Raw genomic sequence first — 20,638 nt, 5'->3', positions numbered from 1 at the left:
AAGAAATGCATCATTCTGGAACTTGTACTTTTGGATTAGTAGATCTACACTGGTGCCTTCTGAACACTCAAATAAGATGCAAGTCCTTTTCTTACAAAGGTCAAGAAAAGACAAAAAAGCCAAAAGCTCTTAAAAAGCTTAAAGATCAAACAATTAATTATTCTTAATTACATATTCCTAGACCACAGCTAAACAGCAAAATCAAAGCCAAAGCCAAAAGTTCTTCATTTTAAAACCAATCCATTTTTATAATGTAGTCTCCATAAAGAGGAAAACAAAAACAAACAAAAAAAGCACAGTTCGACTCTGCCTAACAGGTATAGGACAAGATGCAATTGCTTTTAAAATATGAACTTTCAGCCACAAGCTCAGTCCTTGCTTGTAAGTAGATAGCACAATCCCAAATTTGATGCTATTACACCACAGAAAGTAAACAGTAGCTATTATGATTATCAGCATAATAATAATCACCACCACCGTAACAGTAATAATAGCATCGGCACTTACGGTTCCTTCCTTTCAGGAAATGTTCTGGAAAGACTGATTTTCAAAGTATAAGGAAATAAAAAGAAGTCACATTCCAAAAACAAGTTTTTAATCACAAACCATGTTCTAAGGGATTAACGTTATCATAACAAGCATTTGTAATGCAAAAGCGTGTCTGAAACATCAATTCAGCTTTACCTATAGTGAACTAAACTCCAGCCTTGTTTTTTGCAGGCTATTTCACAGCCAAATATTATAACTCATAAAATCCACAAGTTAAGAAGAATGACAAAAAACAATTCTTGAAAATTTTTCAGTCCTCCAAACAATATCGTAGAGAAGGACTCCCTAAATGTGCCTTATATATTGTAGGTGCTCAGAACAGAACAAGTTTTCTCTCTTCTGTGGCAACGAACACATCATCATCATTAAAAGAAATGAATCAAGATACTGAGAGTGGTGGTTGAGAAGGGATCCATGATTATTATACCACTCACATTCATGCATAAAAACTGCTGCCCATGGAAGTTTTATCGTGCACCACTCCAAAAACAGAAAGGCTAGACATTCTCCAAACATGTTTTCCTGTTCAGTACAATCAAAAGTAAGATTCAGTATCATCATTTCTTCGTATTTTCAATTTTTTTTTTAAGCACTGTATCTTAATACATTTCTGTATTTTCAGCTTAAACAGTGATCTAAAATTTAAGTATTCCAAGACAGAGAAAGTGAAAAAAGTTCTTCCTCAAGAGGACTGTTCTTCCCAGGTATGCCGCGGTTAATTTTAGGCCTTCAGAGTAGGTCAGTTTCCAATGAGATGAACCAATGCCCATTATAACATACAATTTATTTACACTATCCAAGCTCACAGTCTTTAACCAATGTAGCCTAGACATAGACAAGCACCTCTGAAACCCTACATCCGTCACCCTCAGAAGCCAAGACAGAAACCTGCCTTGTTGCGAGTGCAAAAAGGTCGTCCTCAACAACACAGAACCTTTCAATTTCTGGACTGAGCTCTAACCAGTTACTTTGAACTTGAGAGAGGCATCTGCAGAGTCATATTACCCTTGCTGAGCTACTACTGCATTAGCGAATAATTACAGTGTTTCTCTTATTAAGACAGCATATTTTTTCATTTTAAGGCCCGCAAATCATGTTTATTCTCAGAACCTCAGCATACTAACATTGGCTCTTCTAATAAACAGAAAACTAATAAGAAACTGAATAACTTCCAACTTACACGACATGTCAGAAGTCCAAAAATCTCTGTCAAGGTACCACTGGTTTTCACTTTGTATTTACTATGGGACTTCTAAATGAGAGTTTGGGCTTTAGAAGATAGAAATTACTATATAGAAATCCCATGTTCTAAAATCTTGTATACATTTTTATTATTTAAAATCATAATTCTATAAGCTCATCATCATCAGAAACTGAGCAAAATTGAAAGTGCTAAAGTTTTACTTTAAATCATTTTAACACATAGAAATACTAAGCTTTATTCTCTTAAACAGTGTAAGATACATAAAGTAATATTTTATAAAGTTATCTCTCTCTTAGTTATAGGGTGAATACTTTTAAAACTTTCAAACTATTTTCTCAGTATTTAAGGTGAGCTATATTTTTATCAACACTACAGTTAACAAATGACCTACAATCCAATCAATTGCTATGAAAGACTACTAGACAGAGCTCCACAAATTATGGAACATAACAGATTCAATTTTAAGGCTTTAAAAGCTATTCTTCCAGATATATATTTTTTAAACAGATGAAATATCACCCCTTTGGATTCTTTTTTCTTTCTCTTCTTCCCCTTACCTCATTTTATAACCAATTAGGTCCAGCTTTATTTGAGCTATCAACATACAACTTTCCAAACATTCAAGTAAAATGAACAAATGCTTACTTTTACAGAATGAAATGTCCACTTACAGCATCTTGGCCTTTATCCAACCTGCTCTATGTAAATACACCCTGTAAAGCTGTTTATACATGAACAGCTGATGCAACTGAAGACTGTCAATCAGGAGATGATCTCCATGCATACGTAAATCCATCTAGCTTTTTTTTCAGCCCCAAGTATTCATGGGTTTTAAAGCAGAACAAGCAAATGAAAGACCTGTCTTATTACGTGTACTTCACTGTTACATGCCTTCAAATATAAGCAAAGGATAGTGCTACGACTGAAATAAGGGCACCTAGGTTTTAAGAACTACCCCATTTATTATGTGCAACCTAACAGCTATTCTACTTCTGCTGATCATGATTTTTCAGGTTAAATCATTAAACATATTCCCAACACAATAATATCACTCAAAATAAGCTAATGGATCAGCAAGTACACTTGGTACTTACAGTATTTTAATAGCAAAAAATGGCAGAACTTCCCAAAGTATCAATTTTAAGAATAGCTACTGAGTTCAAGAAGCTCACAGATCTTGTCAGTTCTTGCGAAACCTTTACAATAGCTAGACACAAGGATGTGGGTAGGTATAATGAACTCTTAGCTATTTTTTGGCATACACTTTCTCAGACAGATCTGTAACAGTTCTTTTAAAAGAAAGTTAATGGAAGATTGAAATAGTGTACCATGAAACAGGTGACATACATTTCCTGTTAACTGGGCTGAGGTTAAAAGGGGGTAATAACAAACAAGAAAAGTCTAAAAGCAGTGCACTTAGCATCTTTAAAAGAAAACACTTTTTTGCATAAAACTTTGGAAATAATATATTTCCATTTAGAAAAGCGATTTTCTTCCTGGGCAAACTGCAAAACACTTTCAAGAACAAAGAAATACTTCAGAATTCTGCAGGCTCTTAAATATTCAACTAAGGTTGGAATGATACAATATTGGGGGTACAGAAAGACTAATAGGAAAAAGTCGAATGGGAAAAAGTAGATCAAAAACACTATAGATCTTCCCTTCTAAAAACATTTGAAAATAGGATCACCTGTATGCATCGTCTTCTTTCAAGTCTCATATCATCCTGTGGGGGTGTGGGGGACAGGGGGAGTCCAACAGCAAACCACACTGCAAAATGAAGGAAAAAAAAGTATTAGAATAAATACAAATTAGTAGGATACACATAAGATTGTAAACCTCCATTCTACAAGGTGCACGTAGTGCCTGGCACAACCTTTCCACCAGGTATAACCACAAAACTAAATCCTCTAGAAAAGAATGAGGACGTTCCAACAGAAAATAAAAGTTTTCCAATAGTAAAAGTAGAGACAGAAGTAACAAAGACTACCTTTCACTCTCATTTACTGTTAATAAAAATGATCTAAGTGTCAAAATTTCAGGGAATAATTTAACTTTATACCTGTCATTCAACATTTTTGAATATTGAGGTCATCCGAAAATGCTTTTCTCAATCCTGCAAAATTGAAATTATTAATAGTTACCATCTTTGCAAAGCCCTTAAATATCTCTGGATTTCTGCGGGAACTCAAAGCAATATTTACAAAAAAAGACTAAACTTCTGTTGGATTTTACTGAATCAGCAAACAAAGTATAGAAACATAAATGCACATAAGTCCATAATGTACAAGTCCATTTTTCCTGTATCTCACATGTAATTGAACTTAGGTTCACCATACACTAAATTAGAATATTCTGAGAACAATAAAATTATAACTTCCTACAAGATGAACAGATTGAGTTTTTACATAGAAATGTTTAACAGAAGTTAAAAAGAACTGCAATATTATGAAAAAAATAATGCAACGAACCAATCACTGGAGAAAGCATTTTTCAATGACTTGCTTTTTACATGTTCTCTAACAAAATACCATTGATATTTTGTCCAGGACCAGAAATATCAAAACAATCATGAGCTGAGAGTTTTAGAAAACTTTTGCAAATGCCTAACAGCTCATTTAAACTGTAGAGGCTAGATTATTACTATTTAAACACATCCAGATATACGCATCTCCAAAAAAAGTGTTTTTAGGCTAAAATGGGCTTAGATATTGTAATCTGAATGGAAAATGCTTCACATGTGTGATTCACATTCGTTTCTTCATCAGCTATGACTGTTTGAGCACTGCATACACCCTAAGCCCAGCTACCTTTTCTGTCACCACATCGACTTCTTTGTGCCACAGATACATGACACAACAAAAGCAAGACGAGGAAGAAGAAATTACTTTTCCAACACACGTAGCAGTACACTTTGCAGTGTTTCAGTTGTTATTTTATGATCGGGTGAATTCTTGCTATCATGCCTCCAGGAGAGGGAGGGGGCAAACAAAACCTGTCCATCCTCTACCATGAATCAAAAGCCTTGGTTTTCACTAGTGAAGTTCAGCAGACACCTAGAATTTCACTGCCATAACCACAATAGCAATGATCTTGGCAAGGCTGATGAGCAATGCCTAAGGCTATACAGAATCTACAAACTAGGCATTCTCATGCCTAAATCACTTCAATTTGGATAAAAGATTCAGTCTAGTACTTACGCTAAGTGTATATATTACACAAACAGACACAGTGTCTTGTGCTGAGTTTAATCCTGCTAAACTCAGTAGAGTCAGTCACTTTCATTGAAGAAGAAGGGGAGAAGGAAGGCAAAGATAGAAGATAGAGATACACTAAATAGTCACTGGATTAAAACAAACAAAAAGAGTTCTGGAGCACCAGAGGTGTCCAGCTTATGTCCTAAGGCTACAGAACTATAGCCTCATTCTTAAAAGCTCTCTCTGGCTCAGATTTTTTTTTTTTTTTAAACTGCAGTATCTATGGACCCTAAGGTTACAGAAAGTCTTTTCCAGTAGTAGCTGCAGGGACTGAAGACATTGCTGCACTGTCTTTACTCCTCCACCTCACAGCTCAACTACAGCGAGGAATCATGCGATCACCCCTCATTTGCTTCATCAGCTGCAATACTATGTGAGCTTGGTCCAAACTATCAACAAATATAGTTTGAGCAAACCTAGCTGATTTTCAGCCAAAACAAGACTGTAATATTTTCATATATTCTCTTCTGCCAGTTCTACCATGGGAATGGTAATCTCCAAAAGTTACACATTAACACATCTCCAGTGCTTTACAACAGCCTAGTGCTGAGTGAAACTGAGTCCAACTCTAGCAAAATACAACGCAGTGTTGTGGGCAACAGAGTGCAAATTCTCTTTATTCTCATCTATTAGAAAAAGGAAATCTCTTGATAAAAGTGTACTAGCCAATGAACACAGAGAATTCCAGGCTCTAGCGACAGAACAGTTTCAAGCCACACAGCTGATTTTGTCATAGTAGTAGAGCAACTTTATATATATGGGAAGCTATGCCTTCTGCTGATTGTAAATGTCTAGAACATTTTTAAAGATTACTTACAACATTAACTCAGCAAAAATACCTATCTTGCAAAGGATTCACAAAGAAAAAAACATATGGGAGAAAGCAAACCAGAAGGGTATCACACACAGACCTGAATTATTTTAGAATTTAAAAGATTAAATTAGAGCTACATGAAGTCAGGGAAGACTTCCTGATATAACTCTAAAGACAGAGAATCAATACATCCATCCCCTTCATAGCTATCCAATACCCATCACAAACCAATGTATTTCTTCAGAATGTGAACGTTGTTGGATGGTTTTAAGGAGGTTGAAGAACTAGCACACTACTACAGAAGTGTGGAATTAAGGTTAGGAGGCGGGTGTCTATCGCAGGACTGTATTCTAAGCAATCCACAACATAAAAAGTTCTCTAAGACGTGAATGGAGAACAAAGATAATGAGTTCTTATGATGAGATCAGTATCACAGACACTCAACATAAAAATACAGTGATGGATTAAGAAAAAATGTTAACAGTTTAAACTATTTTCTTCTTTTTAAAATAGACACAACCTCACATGTGATAGCTGCAAGGGCACCACATGAAACTTGATAGCTGAGTGTCTTCTACTGTGCCTCTGCATTGCCAAGTTCTTAGAGCCAACAGTCCTTCTCCATAGCCCACGCAAGGGCTTCCTGCTTTAGATAATAAACTGATGACCACAGGAGTCAAGAATAAATCTCTCTCACCACACAGTTTGCAAGATCATTATTAGAACACATGAATCCCCTTAGCAGTTACATTTATGAGGCTTCAAGAACCCAGTTTGATCTACTTACTGGAACGGAACAGAACAGAAGGGAATTGGAAATAAAGAAGTTGAGGGAGGAAGAGATGACAAGAAAGGTGCTGAAAAGCAAAAAATGGTATAACAAACAAAAGAATAAAAGCTAAGGTCTTTCATTTAAAAGAAAGTAGTCCTTACAAATCAATTGTGTATGAAACTACCACGCTAAAACTTTACTTTAAGCTTTCATTTCCTCTTTTAATTACTGCTGCCTTCTACTCTTCATTTTCCTACCCACACAAGGCTCTTCTGATTTATTCAAAATACAGATGATGGGATTACCTATCTGTTCATAGCCATTCAACTGCTATGAATAATTTGAAATGTTGGGTTCAACTTCACTAATAAATTGGCCAAAAGATGCTGAATGCTTTTATCCCAAGTTATACTCCATCATACTGTAAAGGTGGTGGCTGTGAAAAAAATAAAGCTTTCATGTGTCTCTGTCTTTTCCTAACACACACTAAGAGTCCGGTTTGCCTGTTAGCCTCTTTGAATACTAATGTTTTATTCTACGATGTTCCTTAACAGCATCTCCTCCTTCCTTCAAAACACTCAATATCCAACTTACATCTAGTTGTCAGTAGGGTTTGCTGTAAACCAGCAGAGCTGGTTTCAGAGCAGTCATACACATAAAAACTTAAAAATTAAAGTGCAACAAACAATTACTGAGATCTCTCTGGAGAGGTTTCATTATCTTCCTCTGTTCTCTTTTTTTGTGTGCGCCTAGATATCAAATTAGATTGAGTTTTTGCAAACAGGGACAATTTTATTATATATGAACACAACAGAAAGCCAGTTCAGCTGGATCTTCAAATAGTAAAACAGTAACAGTAATATGTAAAACTTTTTTATTTCATAAACTTAAAAATGTAGGTAAGCCATATAATATGTTCAGTATTTAGATAATATAATGAATATTAATTTAAAGCATCTAGAGTTAAAAGATTGTTTCTGATGTTGCTTGTTCCATCCAATGCAAGTATGCAAAGTGTGGATAATTGTCATTAACAACTTTAAAAAAAAGACACACTTTCACAATAATTTTACTTTTATGTATCAAACATTCTATCCATGATAAATTTAAATGAGAGTTTTCAGAGTATCAAATGTAGCAAACCCAAGAGCTTGAATAAAAAAAAAAGTCTACTGTGGAGGGTTTTTTTTTTAATTTTTTATATTTTACTAATTAAAACAGTTTGTATAGATTAATTTTATTTATTCAGTATCATTATGTTACAAGATTCAATACACCACCTTTAGTAAAAAAACTGCTAGACTGTGCAAACTAACAGCAGGTAGCTTCTGGAAGTTCCTTTTTCCTCTGTGGAAAGGTTATTTTCTAACTTCTAAAGCAATACTCATGAAACACCAGAGAAATTTCTGCCAATCTCATGACTACACACACTGTTTTCAGAGATGAACATAATTCAGGTCACTGGCCTTTGGTAAATGCAGGCGTGTTGCTAGCAACATAATATATAAATGCTTACTTAGAAGCAAAAATACATAGTTATTTATTAGGAAAATTATCCTGAACTATATGCCTTTAAATTGAGACGCTTAACATGCTGGATTATAATGGAGCAAGAAATATTTAAGACTACACAATAACAATTTCTTATGCTTTTGTTATTCTGCATCTCAACAGCCTACTCTCAGAACTACGCATGGACAACAAATGATGCTGCTCAACATAAGATAGTGGTATATTGGTATATTTTTTAAAGCAAGGCATAATAAAATTTGAAGTACAACCAATACTACTGGAATTTCAAAAAAAAAAAAAAAAAAGAGGAAGGAAGGAAGAAAAGAAAAAGAAAAAGAAATTCCACAGGGTGCTAGCTGTTGTTGTCAACTTCTAGGACTAGTTCCCAGAGACACACAATTGAGGAATTCCAAAAATCACTGTTATGGCACTTGTCACATGCATTGTATTTTGTTACTGTGTAAAATCCTATGTGTTTAGATACACAAGTAAACATACATCAGGTCAAAAAATGAAGCCTAGTCAAATTATAGTTGCTGGAGGAAAGCTACGGTAACAGAATTTAGTTGTACATTTTTTAAATATGGTGTAGTCTAAATGTTTTCACTTGTGCCTCCAGACAGCAATACAGGCCTTTCCATGTTTTTAATATATATAAAATGAACAAATGGATAAGAAAGGTCCTCTGTTAAGAGGCTAACCTCTGTTACCTTTAAAATAGTTCAAAAAAAGAAAGCAGTATTTATTGCTTCTGTTCTACTTAGGACCAAAAGATGCAATGATAGACATAAGAAATAACTGAAGGGAAAAAAAAAAGAAAATCAGACTACATTTATCTAATTGACAAAGCAGAACTCAGTACACTATCTCAAGTTCACACAAAAGTCACACACATAAAAGTGTACATATATAGTTTTAGCATGAAAACCCAATACACCCCTCCACTTCTTTAGTGACAAGAATGCTTCTATACCTGATGCCAGTATACTGAGTGGTAAGCAAAAGAGAGAGTAACGGATGATCTGACTCACATTTAGTATGCTCTCAAGTAAGTGAAAAGATGCTTGTCGTTAGGCTTAAGTGCTTTGGTATTATGGAAAACCTATTAGCTGAATGTTTCCACTGAAATAATCAGCAACTATTTGAAGGCTATCTTTAGGTTTCAAAGTTAATAATCCATGAAGATAAAATAATATACCTCTTCTCAGTTTACTTTGCGTATTCAACAGAACTACAAACACAGTCACCTTCATATGTCTGTTCACCCCATACTTAAGAAAGAGAATCTTAAAATTATGGGAAGAGGGCATTTCTGTACATAGCTAGCTTTCAAGTTAGGGTGAAAAGGAGACAACAATCAAAATTTTCTGAGTTTAGTATAAACTTCACTGACACACCATTCATCCAGAAAATAGCCTGAGAGCTTGCATTATGCTCCTCTTGCAGAATTGTAAATGTATACTACTAAACCAAAAGACTTTGTTAGTTTGTGAAACAGCTCCTAAATCAAAATTTGTGAGAAGCTTATGAAACAGTTACATCTAAAATAAAACATACCCTACCATTATTATTCCTGTATACTGGAAAGTCATTATTTTCAGCACTCCAAAAAGCACTTGTTCCTCTAAAAAGAAAAAACTGCAAATGCCTAGTTTCACCAAGTTTATACCATAAGATGCAAGGATCAATCCTTTAAGCCTGAAAGCATGCACAAACAGCTTTACTGAAATCACAAAGTAACTTTCTCATCAGAGTTCAAACCTGGCAAAGGCAGAACTACAGCTGCATTTCAGCAAGAATTTCTTTTCAAGCAGTGCTGCTTAAACTGCCTGTATCCTATTTGCCATGACCTGCTTGGCTGAGGCAACACTGCTTAATTACAGGGTCACCTGACGAACTGGATTGGGAAACTGATCCAGGTGGAAAAACAGACAACAAGGAAAAAAAGACCATCATTTTTTAACCCATATCAGTTTTCTGATCTGGTTCACTACAGGTGCACAGCACAACTGAAGGAGAAGCCTGGCAGCAGGGTAAACAGCTGGGAGAAAAGGTGTTTCTTAAGCCAATATTTCTATCAAAATACTAAACATCAAAGTGCATCTTATTTTATCATAGAAAGATCTAGAGTGATGTCATACCAGTATTAATTCACATATGACTTCAAAGAGTGCAATCTCAATCTCCGAAAAGTCTGATTTATAACAAACAATTTTTATACCTATTCTGCCCTTTGATTATCAATGAAAAGGAACATGTAATTAATTCTTCTTAAAAAATGTACCGTTTTCCTTGTATTTCAAGCGGAAAGAACAAGAAATTAAACAGAGTTAAACTTACACTTGATCCATACAGCCAGACAACCCAGGACTTCTTTTTTAAATATCTGCTCATGTGAAACACGGAAAAAAGTCTATGGTTTTAGTAAGCACTAAACTGATACAACTAAAAAAAAAAAAAAAAAACACTTATGCTAAAGCTCATGTGCTTATGAATGCTCAGATACTTACATATTTTTGGATAATTTGTGTATGTCTCTATACTTACTCACTGATTAAAAATATATCACTTTCAGAAACACAAACTTACAGTATTTTTCAGTACACTGACCATATGATGATCCATAAACGGGAAGGGTTAGTTGTTATTCTTTCCACCCATTTAATACTGTCCGGCAAAACAGATGTTGTTAAGTTTTAAGTGTGGAGTTAAACTGTTTTTAGAACAGCAAAGTCATGCTACTCTGTTTACATTCCCCTCCCTCATCCAAGAGAAGCAAAGAGATGCTACAGCAGGAGCTGCCCATCCCCTGCAGTATAAGCTAGAATATTTACAACTGTTTGTGGTGACTGAATGCAAAACCAAATACTTCCTTTTGTAATGTCTGTCACCTTGAATTTAAATGTGTTACTAAGGAGTCACATTTACACAAACCTTGACAATAATTCCAATTCATACTCACCTAAGCATCAAGATATGACTAGACTGAACACAATCCCAGGAAAAGGAAGGATGTTTATGAAATCCAGATATTTTGCTGTAGGAGTTGTTTCTATGTCATCTTACAAAAACAGACGTATGTAACAATCTAATTCCTCTCCACGTTTAACATGCACTTCCTAACTATGACTTCCTTAACAGGTGACATCTGATGTGCAAGGATTTAATTAATTTTTATGAAATAGAGTCATTTTAGTCTATATGTTAAACATTAAATAAAAGCACGGTAGCACACAAGTAAAGTTATGTTACAAAGCAGAGTTTCTAGGAGGGCTGTGAACTAATTTATCCAGTGTAATTCAGTTCCACAGCTGTGAAATGCTTTTCAGAGCAGAGATTTTTCTATAGATGTCCTCCAAAAAAAAAAAAAAAAAAAAAGATTGATCATTTCTTTTCCAGAAATTGTTTCCCTTCCTTCTGGTTGGGAAAAGAACTTCAAAAATGCAAAACAAAACATATGCCCATATATATTTGCATCCATCAGTTTAAAACTTCAGACCTAAAAAGTCTGCAGAGAGTTTAAACTTCCTACTTTTCCCTTATCTTTTTTGGCCATAAAACAGCCAACAATTAAAAGAACACTTAAATTTCCACAGAAATTTACACATCACATAATTTACAGGTCTTTACTAAATTCTTGTAATTATGTAAATCTTTCTATTCTTCCTATGTAGTGGTCATTAACTACTATTTCTATTCTTTGTGGTGTCCTTCTATTTAGGAAACAAGAGGACTTAAGAGACCTGGCAAGAGTACTCAGATGCAGCTACTTCAACTTATTCATCTGAGACTGGAGTTGGGAAAGCACTTGTAATGCTTTCCAAACAAGTAATGTCTACTGAAATGCTTCTACCTCTCAAAAACTGCAAGAGATAGGATCCACTTGTGTGTGTGTGTGTGTGTGTGTGTGTGTGTGTGTGTGTATATATATATATATATGTATATATATATATATATAAAAAAAATACACACACACACATATACGCATACTGCATGTGATATATATGCGAGGGAACAGCAGGTGTTCTTCCCTGCAAACACAGACTGCAGATTTTAAGTGAAACACCTTCATGTTGAAGATAAAATTTTATTTTTCAACAGGTACAGACAACAGTTTCTGTCCAAAAGTTTGCCCAAACAGCTATAAAAAAGCAAAAGTGAGTATCAACAAATGGAAGAAAACAAAACAGACATCTGAATGGTAGAGTATTTTGATAGTTGCCAAGGTTTAAAACAAAGAATTATGATATATTCAAGAGACTCGAGCTTTCTAAGTGACCCACTATTTTCAAAAATCAGGTGCTACTGGTTCTTGACGCAATCACTGCTTGTTTTAACTGTTCAGTTTTTCCCCCTCCCACCACCCCTTTTTTTAATTCCGTCCTGCAGCATGACAAATTCCAGATCATGATGCAATGCACATGAATCAGGAACTGGAAATTAATAAAGTCATAGGTTATTATTAGGTTTTAATAAACATAACTTTAAAAGAATTGGTCAAAAAACAGAGACAGACAAAATAATTTTTGGAATAACTAATGCAAAATCCTACTCAGACCACAACTAACTGTTATAAAAATATTTTATATACTTATATAGATCCCTGGAAAATGATCTGTATAGCTGCTACTATATGTCTAAAAGAAATAAGACTATTTCTTTATTTCAGTTTTGGCAGCATATAATTTGTGACCTTAGTTTCAAAAGGCAATCTACAGTTACTTCAAGAACATTTACAACTACCTGGATGTTAGCTGCCCTTATAGAGTAGTACCTTTCACATTGAAGGCTTCCAAAATATTTTACTTTATAGAGATACACAAACCTACAGAGCCTTTTCTATAAAACATCACAAACTGCTGTTTAGTTCTATAATTATATAGTGACCATTTATAAGAACCTGGATAAGGCTTATGTGCTTTTTTCTTTAGTATTTTTTAACCTTCTCAAACACACCATGGAATAATTGCTGCTTAATTGAGCCACACAAGATTAAGTCCCACAGACAGATGCAGCACCACAATCTACCTTTGCCTTTTACTGTCTGGGAGATTCAGACTGTAGCTACATAGTATCTGGCCATACCTTAACCATATGCCTGCAGGTTACACCAGATTTTACCCCACAAATCCCCAGATCTTCTGCCAGAGTATGTATACTTCTGATATGAAAAGCGGTAATATAGAAGTGCGGCTGAACTCCAAACAATCATGATAATTATCATGATAAATCAGATTTAACCCTATCCGCCCTGGAAAAACTGATGCTTGTCTATCTCCATCTGTATCCAAAGAAATTAAATTAAAATATTTGCTCCCAAACATCAAAATTTTCCTTAATGCATTTGACAGACTTCACCCACTTTGAAGATTTTGCTGCGGATGCCTGCACAGAGACATTTCTGAGCCATTGAATCTAAGAAGAGCAGAAAAAGGAAGAGATTTCTTCAGTCACAGTTACATATTTTTCTCATCCTAAAAACCCTACAGAACTCAACATAAAGCTTCTCTAAAAACAAACAAACAAAAAATTTGCCGTTAAAATCAATGACCAAGCCAAATCTTAAGTCTTCCCAACATGCCTTGAGTCATAACTTCATTCTGATAGTAAACTCATTGGTGACTAAGGAAAAAAATGAAAATGACCACACCTAGAGAGCAATCACTTTAGAAGCCTGCCATTAGATGGAGGATGGCCCCAGCTTTCTCCTCTTTCCTCCCCCATGTCAGGGGGGTAAACAGGGCACAGTCTCCTACCATCAAGTGATGATTTTTATGCCGGACAAGCTCACAAGCTTCACATTTATATTAAAATGGTCAAAATCAGTACCTCAGAGGTAGAGCAGCCATTGCCCCTTCTGCAAGGATGGGGGGAGGGGAACTGATTCAACAGCCTGTCACTCTAGCAACCAAAGCAGTTTTGGCTCACAAACAGCTATTTCTAAAAGGAATTCTAAACACATTCTTCAAATTAGAAGGATTTCCTTTTTCTCTACTTGCACAACTCAAAATCTCAGAGTGTTACAGTTCTTTTTACATATCCGAAGTATACTACTATAATGGAATATGGAATAGCTATTCTGCTGCTCCCTCCAGTTAACCCATGCAAAGATTCAAGTGTAGTAAACTTGAACAGAACCACAGTTTAAGTTTGTTTACGGAACTCACATTGGCCTTTTAATTTGATCTACTGATGGTAAAAGGCACTGAATGACATTTTAGAATTACTCTTAAGATTTTAGGTAGTAACAAAGTAACTGGGATCCTAAACTCACAGATGGAAAAGTTAAAGTTGTTTAAAGAAAAAAGAGGAAGAACCCTTTACTTCCAGAACTACATATACCACAGCAACTCTTCCAGCTCTTTCGAGCTTGCAATCAGTAATCAAGCTCTGGCTTTCTCCAGACATGTCCATACAGAAACGCCATGTTTAAAAATCTTGTTCAACATGCTTTCAAACAGCAGTTCATATGAAGTTTAAAAGCTTTGAAAACAAATTAACTGACAGTGGTCAAGTTTAAGCTCCATGACAACCAGATGTATGTAAAAATGCTAATGAACAGAGTTATTTCATTAAAATAAGAATTCTCAGGCTGCAGTTCCACAAAAGCCAAAGGTGATCTCCATGTGGCTGCTCTGTTCCCACCCACACCCCTCCGTGCCCTCAACTATTCAGTGTAGGCCTCTCTCTTGCATCACTTCTGGCACCTGCTCCAGTCTTTGTTGAGTCATTTCTGCAGTTCAGCATGATGTAAAATACTCACCTTTTCTGATCAGTTTTCTGCTGACTCCGCAGAGCACCAGAGCCCAAGTCTAACTTTCAGCTTAAAAATCTACACAGTAAGTAAGAAGTCAACTCTTCTCCAGTATGTGCAAACAGCAAGTACATTTATATTCGGCATTATACCACTTGATCACTGAGAACTCTATTTGCATTTTTGTGCAGTCTGTGATGTTCTGGACCTTTGAAACCGACAGTTCCTAGGTCAGGGCCAGGAGTCCAAATATTTAGTAATACTGGAAGGGAGGCAGCCACACTTTAGAACTGTGCTGGAATAACAAATACGGCATTTTACTCATGCGGGGAGGACTTCATTGCATTAGATGCTGCGTGGCACACAACAAAACAGTGACCCTTGCCTAAGAAGCTCACTATCTAAACAGAGCAAATTTGCCCACAGAAAAGCAGAAGTAGAGAGCTCGCAAGCTTTAGCTATATATACACTAAGGCTCGCTATGTAGGCTATGAATACAGTACAAGAGAAGCAAAGAGCAGCCTATGCAGAGTACTTTGACAGTTCTTACCAAACTGCCACAAAGCACCTCACAAAACCACACTTAAACAGCTGGCTTGGTATCAGTCATAATAGACACTACCCCTACTTCAAGAACACTAGCAAAATTTTTACAACCTTTTCTATGTACAGTTTGTGTCTATCATAATAGGCTACATAAATGAACTGCAAACTTCTCTGACAACTAAACTTCAAAACAAACAGAATAAGACTTTTCACCATAGTAAAATCCAGCATCCTTACCATTCACCTTTCATTCTCCCAACCTAGGTATACACAGGCTTTCAGGATATGCCTTAAGTGCTAAGTCAGGCTCAGTTTGACCAACACAACCGTAAGAGAGAAAGCTGAATTCTAGGCAAAACGTCCTCTACTCTGGATGTACTGCACCAATCACCTAGGGAACATTTCTATCATCTTATGAGGAGCTAAGGAAAAGCATTGTTCTCAAAATTCAAGACACCTCTTAACATAGGCACAATACAATCTATTTCTCATTAACTGCACTTAATACATACACTTAAATGCATATCTGAAATTATTGCAGAGTACTTGTATACTTCATCATATGAATTCACAAATGCAAGGATACGCAATCTACCAGACTACATCCTTCAAAAAATTAACTTAATCTCACCATATAAATTACTTTGTGTTAAAGGTCCTTTACAAATAACTGAAGAATGAATTGCAAATAATTCTACCGATACAAAGTATTCTATGTTCCATCTATACTCTCCCATACTCTATATATTTGCGTATCATTCACAAATCCTAACTTGGTGGTTGTGCTGCATTTACATAATTCATATAATATCTTTGCACTGAGAAAATAAAACATTTTCTAGGAGCCATTTCCTCCAAAATGCATAAGCACTGATTAAATCCTAGAAATTTCCTTCTCTTCTTCCCTTAAGTCAAGCACACTAGTCACTGGATTGGAGACTCATGTTTCCTCTTCTGCCCCCCTGTCCCATGATTCTTTCTTTTTTGTACAATACCACAGATTAAATGGAACTCAAGGACAGTCACCAAAAACATCTGAAAAGCCAGGTGTTCTCACTGGAAGCAAAAAATGTGAGTTTGGATCCTCTCAGGCTGAGTAACACACTAAACTGAGCTCCATTTATAGCCCATGCACGTGCTCTAGTGACTGGCAAACCATAAATGATGGAACGACCAACTCCTTCTCTACCTATGTTTTAAATAATTTCCATAGATTTCTAAAAATAGTTCAGAGTAATTGTTTTAGTACAGTTCGGAATAGTTTAGAATAGTTCAGAATAATTCCAGAATAAGGTTATGAGCCAGAACTCTAAATCTGTCATAGGCACCTTATGGAAAAGCAGAATTTACAAAATAACTCTTAATTCAGAAGACCTTCAGGAATATGCTGGACACTTGCCCCTAAGAGTGCAAGACCTGTTGGAAGTCCATTCCGAAAAGTGTTCAAAGCATCAAGTGCTTATGAAGCAATTTTGTATCTAAAAGTGAAATTGCCTCGGTTGTAAGGCATAATCTATCAAGCTGCCACTGCTAAGAAGGGGAGGCCCTCTCCCTCTTTTCCAGCTCCCAGATACACAGTTGTGCCCCTTCTTTTGAAGGCTTCAGCATTCAGACAGAACAGTAAAACAAACCAACTCATTAACCCAACCGAAAACCTTTCACATCTTTGTCAGGTTCATCTCCTGCTGGTTTAGCAAACTGAACTGGCTCAGCAAAAGGTAAGAAAACCTAGAGCTTGAATAAAAAGAGGAACAGGGAATAGACCTTTCAATGCCAAAAGATGCTAGCTCAGTTTATACCACATTACATAACTTCAATCTAAGTATACGGTTACACAAGCTGATCCAACTCAGGACTAACAGTTAGAAGAAATTCCCCTAAACACAGGCTTCTTCCTAGGACGTCTCCACCTCATGATGAAACAGTTCACACAGATAAATTGCCAGTATTTATGCTTACTTCTATTGTTAGTTTTTTGTTTTTAGCTTCTTAAGCTGGCTCAATGTGGAAAAGTCAACCAAGTGCCAACCAAGACAACTCGCAACTATGTGTAACCAGGAAAGAGAGCAAAGATAGTCCCTTCTGATCTGACTTGGGCTGCTTTCAGATCAGCTATATCGTAAAACCTATCCCAAGTTACAATTGTGGGTTATACCGCAACATCCAGACACTGAAGGGGTGTTACAATGATGAGGGCTACAAGCCCATCTGCAGATCCGTCTTAATTCCTCTGTCTCATAAGCCATCTTTAAAGTAGGAAATTACTACAGCTCTTCTATCATGTTCATGAGGTAATCTCCAACGCATATAACCTCACAAGGCAAACTATGGTAATGAGTAGACTCCAAAGCAGATCAACAAAAAACACACAGCAAGATTTTTCCCTTTCTTCAATCCTATGTTATAAATAAATAAATGAAGATGCTACATTTACCACTCACTCCAGAAACATAGTCCTAGTATTTTTTTAGAATAGACCAGTCAACTCCAAAAATTTTTAACAAACTACCAAGCATCTTTATCATAATTTTGAACTTAACATAATTCAATATAGTTTTAAGTTCCATCTGTAGTTAATTTACGATGGCCCTATTCACCAGTTTGGGAACCACTGACCCAGAAAACCCTCATAGAGGAAGTAGATGAACTAACCAGCTTATTTTATTTTTCACATAAGTTGGTGAGGAAGTCAAAATACCTTCTTTTTCAGATTTAAAATTTTGACATCTTGTTTTCTTCATTATTTTGTTAGCCTCCATCCATGCCATGAAGCACAATCTTTAAGTAAACATCCCAAAACACTGCATCCCATACTGCATTGGTTGCAAAGTTTGGGTGAATATTAAATGATATTATAATCGATTAAGAAGAATTCAAACACCCTATTCAACTCATACAGGCACATGCATGCACTCACAGTAACAGCCAGTACAGACAATGGTACAGTACAGATATACAGCAACGAGAAAAACTTCCCTGGTATATTTATTATCTCATTGAATAGAAATTTCACTTGATTCACATGGTAGCCTGGTAACCCTAAAAAATATGGTTACAGGTAATTCACCACAGGCTCCAGAACACTTCTTCTGCCAGATAAAATTAGTGCCACTTCTGTTACAAATAAAAATGAAACCGGACAAAAGCACTCCACTAAGCCCAGAGGGTACTTATCATGATCTAATATGACCTTCCACAAAAGTATCTCACAATTTCATCCAGTAATTCCTCACCAAGCCTTCATCTTCCTGTCAAGGTACAGAATATCCCATAAAAAGAGCTAATCATTTAAAAACCTTCAAGACAAAGACACCATGACATCCTTTCATCAAGTCAAACCAATTGCCATCGCCATTAAAATGTGTGTATTATATTTCCTGCTTGTCAATATCCAAAACAAGGACTTTTTAATGTGGAAGAGGTTTCATGAATCTAACAAAAAGTTGCAGAGACCAATCTATAACGTAACTCCATCTGAATTTAACAGCTAACGCTTCAAATTCACAGTCAAGTTTGTAAGAAGTTACCCTTTGTCAGCTGATCCTCAGTAACCAACCACACACACGTGCACATACCTTCAGTCCACAGCAAATGTAGGACAATTTGCTTTCACTCAGACAACAGTAAAGGAAGGTTAAAGCTAAGGATGAAGTTGCACAACTGCTACGTCAATCTTAATAGTTTGCTGCTACCAGAAAAAAAGTGGGAGTGCCTCTTCTACCAGCATTCCTCCCTTTCCCATTCCTCACTCTTGAATGATGAGAGTCTATTGCCTGCCTTGCTTTGGCTCTAGCACTCACTGACCCAAAAGAAACACAACTTTCTTCAGGTTTGCTTACTGGGTTTCAAACACACACTGGGAGAGGAAGATCTGGATATTTAACAAGCTGAAATGGATTGATCCTTAAGTGACACTGAATACCCACCTACCTGGCACATGGCAACAACCAGAGGCATCCTTGAAGAAAGGAACCATCCCAGCACAGAAGTCCCCCAGACTTCTTTAACACAGAAGATTTAAATGCTATCTCCAGGTTCTAAAGATGCTGCCAAATTATTTCAATAAATACACCACTTTTTGAGGTACCTTGAGTACTCTTTAAAAACTAAAGGTTTTAAAGAACTCAGGACAATTCTTTTCTCTAAAATAATTGTGCTAAATTATGCTCCTGAATGTGTATTCCAAGCTTAGTCTAGCAACTTGGGCTTATGTTGGTTTGTATCTCCTTTTGAGTATAGTCACTATGAAGGGAAATGTATGGAATTTCTTTTTAAATAATCTCTAACAGTGGTCATAAGACAAAAGTCTAAAAATCTCTGATCAAGGTGAAAGCTTTTAGTAAGATTCCAAGGCCCAGGAAAATTCTCTCCAACAGAGGCCTTTCAGGTGAACTTTGCCTAATGAGGCTTTTATGAAATCCAAAGGCCAAATGGGAAACGTTGAAACTTTGGGACAGTTTATCTAAACTCCACTTCCAGCACCTTATGCTGGGCATAAACTGATCAATCTAATGCCCTCCAAGTTACTAGTCAGTATTAGGCAGTTGTTCAAGAAGCAGACATAGCACTAAATTTTGATAAAATTATCAATTTATAATTCTAAAAGACATACTAATATTATACACCTTTCAATTACTTAATAATAGCTCTACTAGCTTCACAAGCTGATAGGGTTCTGTCTAGAGGAGTTTGGTTTTCTGTAGCATTTTTTTTCCTCTCATAAAAATTCTTAATATCACTTTAATAAGGTATGTTCCAGGAAGGAAATGAGGACCAAAAAATAATAATAATAATAAAAATAAAAACAGAAAGGCTTTGAAATCCTGACCTTATGAATCTCCAAAGATCAACATGTCTGAGGTATCCCAGAAATACAAAGGATAGCAAACCTTTATTCTCCCACTTAAGTCCTTGCAGGCTATCAAGAATAGCTTGCCAGATCGAAAGACTCCAAAACAAAGCCACTTTTCAAGCAGATTTTTTCTTTGTCTACTAATATTACTGAACTGGACTAATTCATGTAGTTATGTGCTGTGTGTTTTAAGAAGTATTCTTGTAAAAAGACAAGTTTTGATACAGATCTGCTCTTTTTTCCACTTTGTAAAAGAGCTCAACAAAAAGATCATGAGTGTGACTTCACATGCTCAGTGGATGATGCCATCAAAAGTGTCCTTAAGAAGAATACAATTTTCCTAGTCACATCTGAAACAGCAGAGCAATATATGAAATT

The 20,638-nt window shown here is 35.9% G+C and overlaps 1 protein-coding gene across 2 annotated transcripts in view; it reads right to left on the bottom strand.

Annotated features, from left to right (window-relative positions):
* DYRK1A (dual specificity tyrosine phosphorylation regulated kinase 1A) overlaps positions 1–20,638 on the bottom strand; it is a 91,771-nt gene that overhangs the window by 57,413 nt on the left and 13,720 nt on the right. For both annotated transcript variants that reach the window (XM_064524946.1, XM_026121505.2), the window contains exon 2: positions 3,444–3,523. In XM_064524946.1, coding sequence (XP_064381016.1) covers positions 3,444–3,453 — 10 coding nt within the window. In that variant the 5' untranslated portion in view covers positions 3,454–3,523. The remainder of the gene's footprint in view (positions 1–3,443; positions 3,524–20,638) is intronic.

The sequence above is a fragment of the Dromaius novaehollandiae genome, chromosome 1 (assembly GCF_036370855.1).
Source record: "Dromaius novaehollandiae isolate bDroNov1 chromosome 1, bDroNov1.hap1, whole genome shotgun sequence".
Lineage (NCBI taxonomy): Eukaryota > Metazoa > Chordata > Aves > Casuariiformes > Dromaiidae > Dromaius > Dromaius novaehollandiae.
The sequence above is the reverse complement of the archived record's forward strand: the minus strand, read 5'-3'. Positions and strand labels throughout refer to the sequence as shown.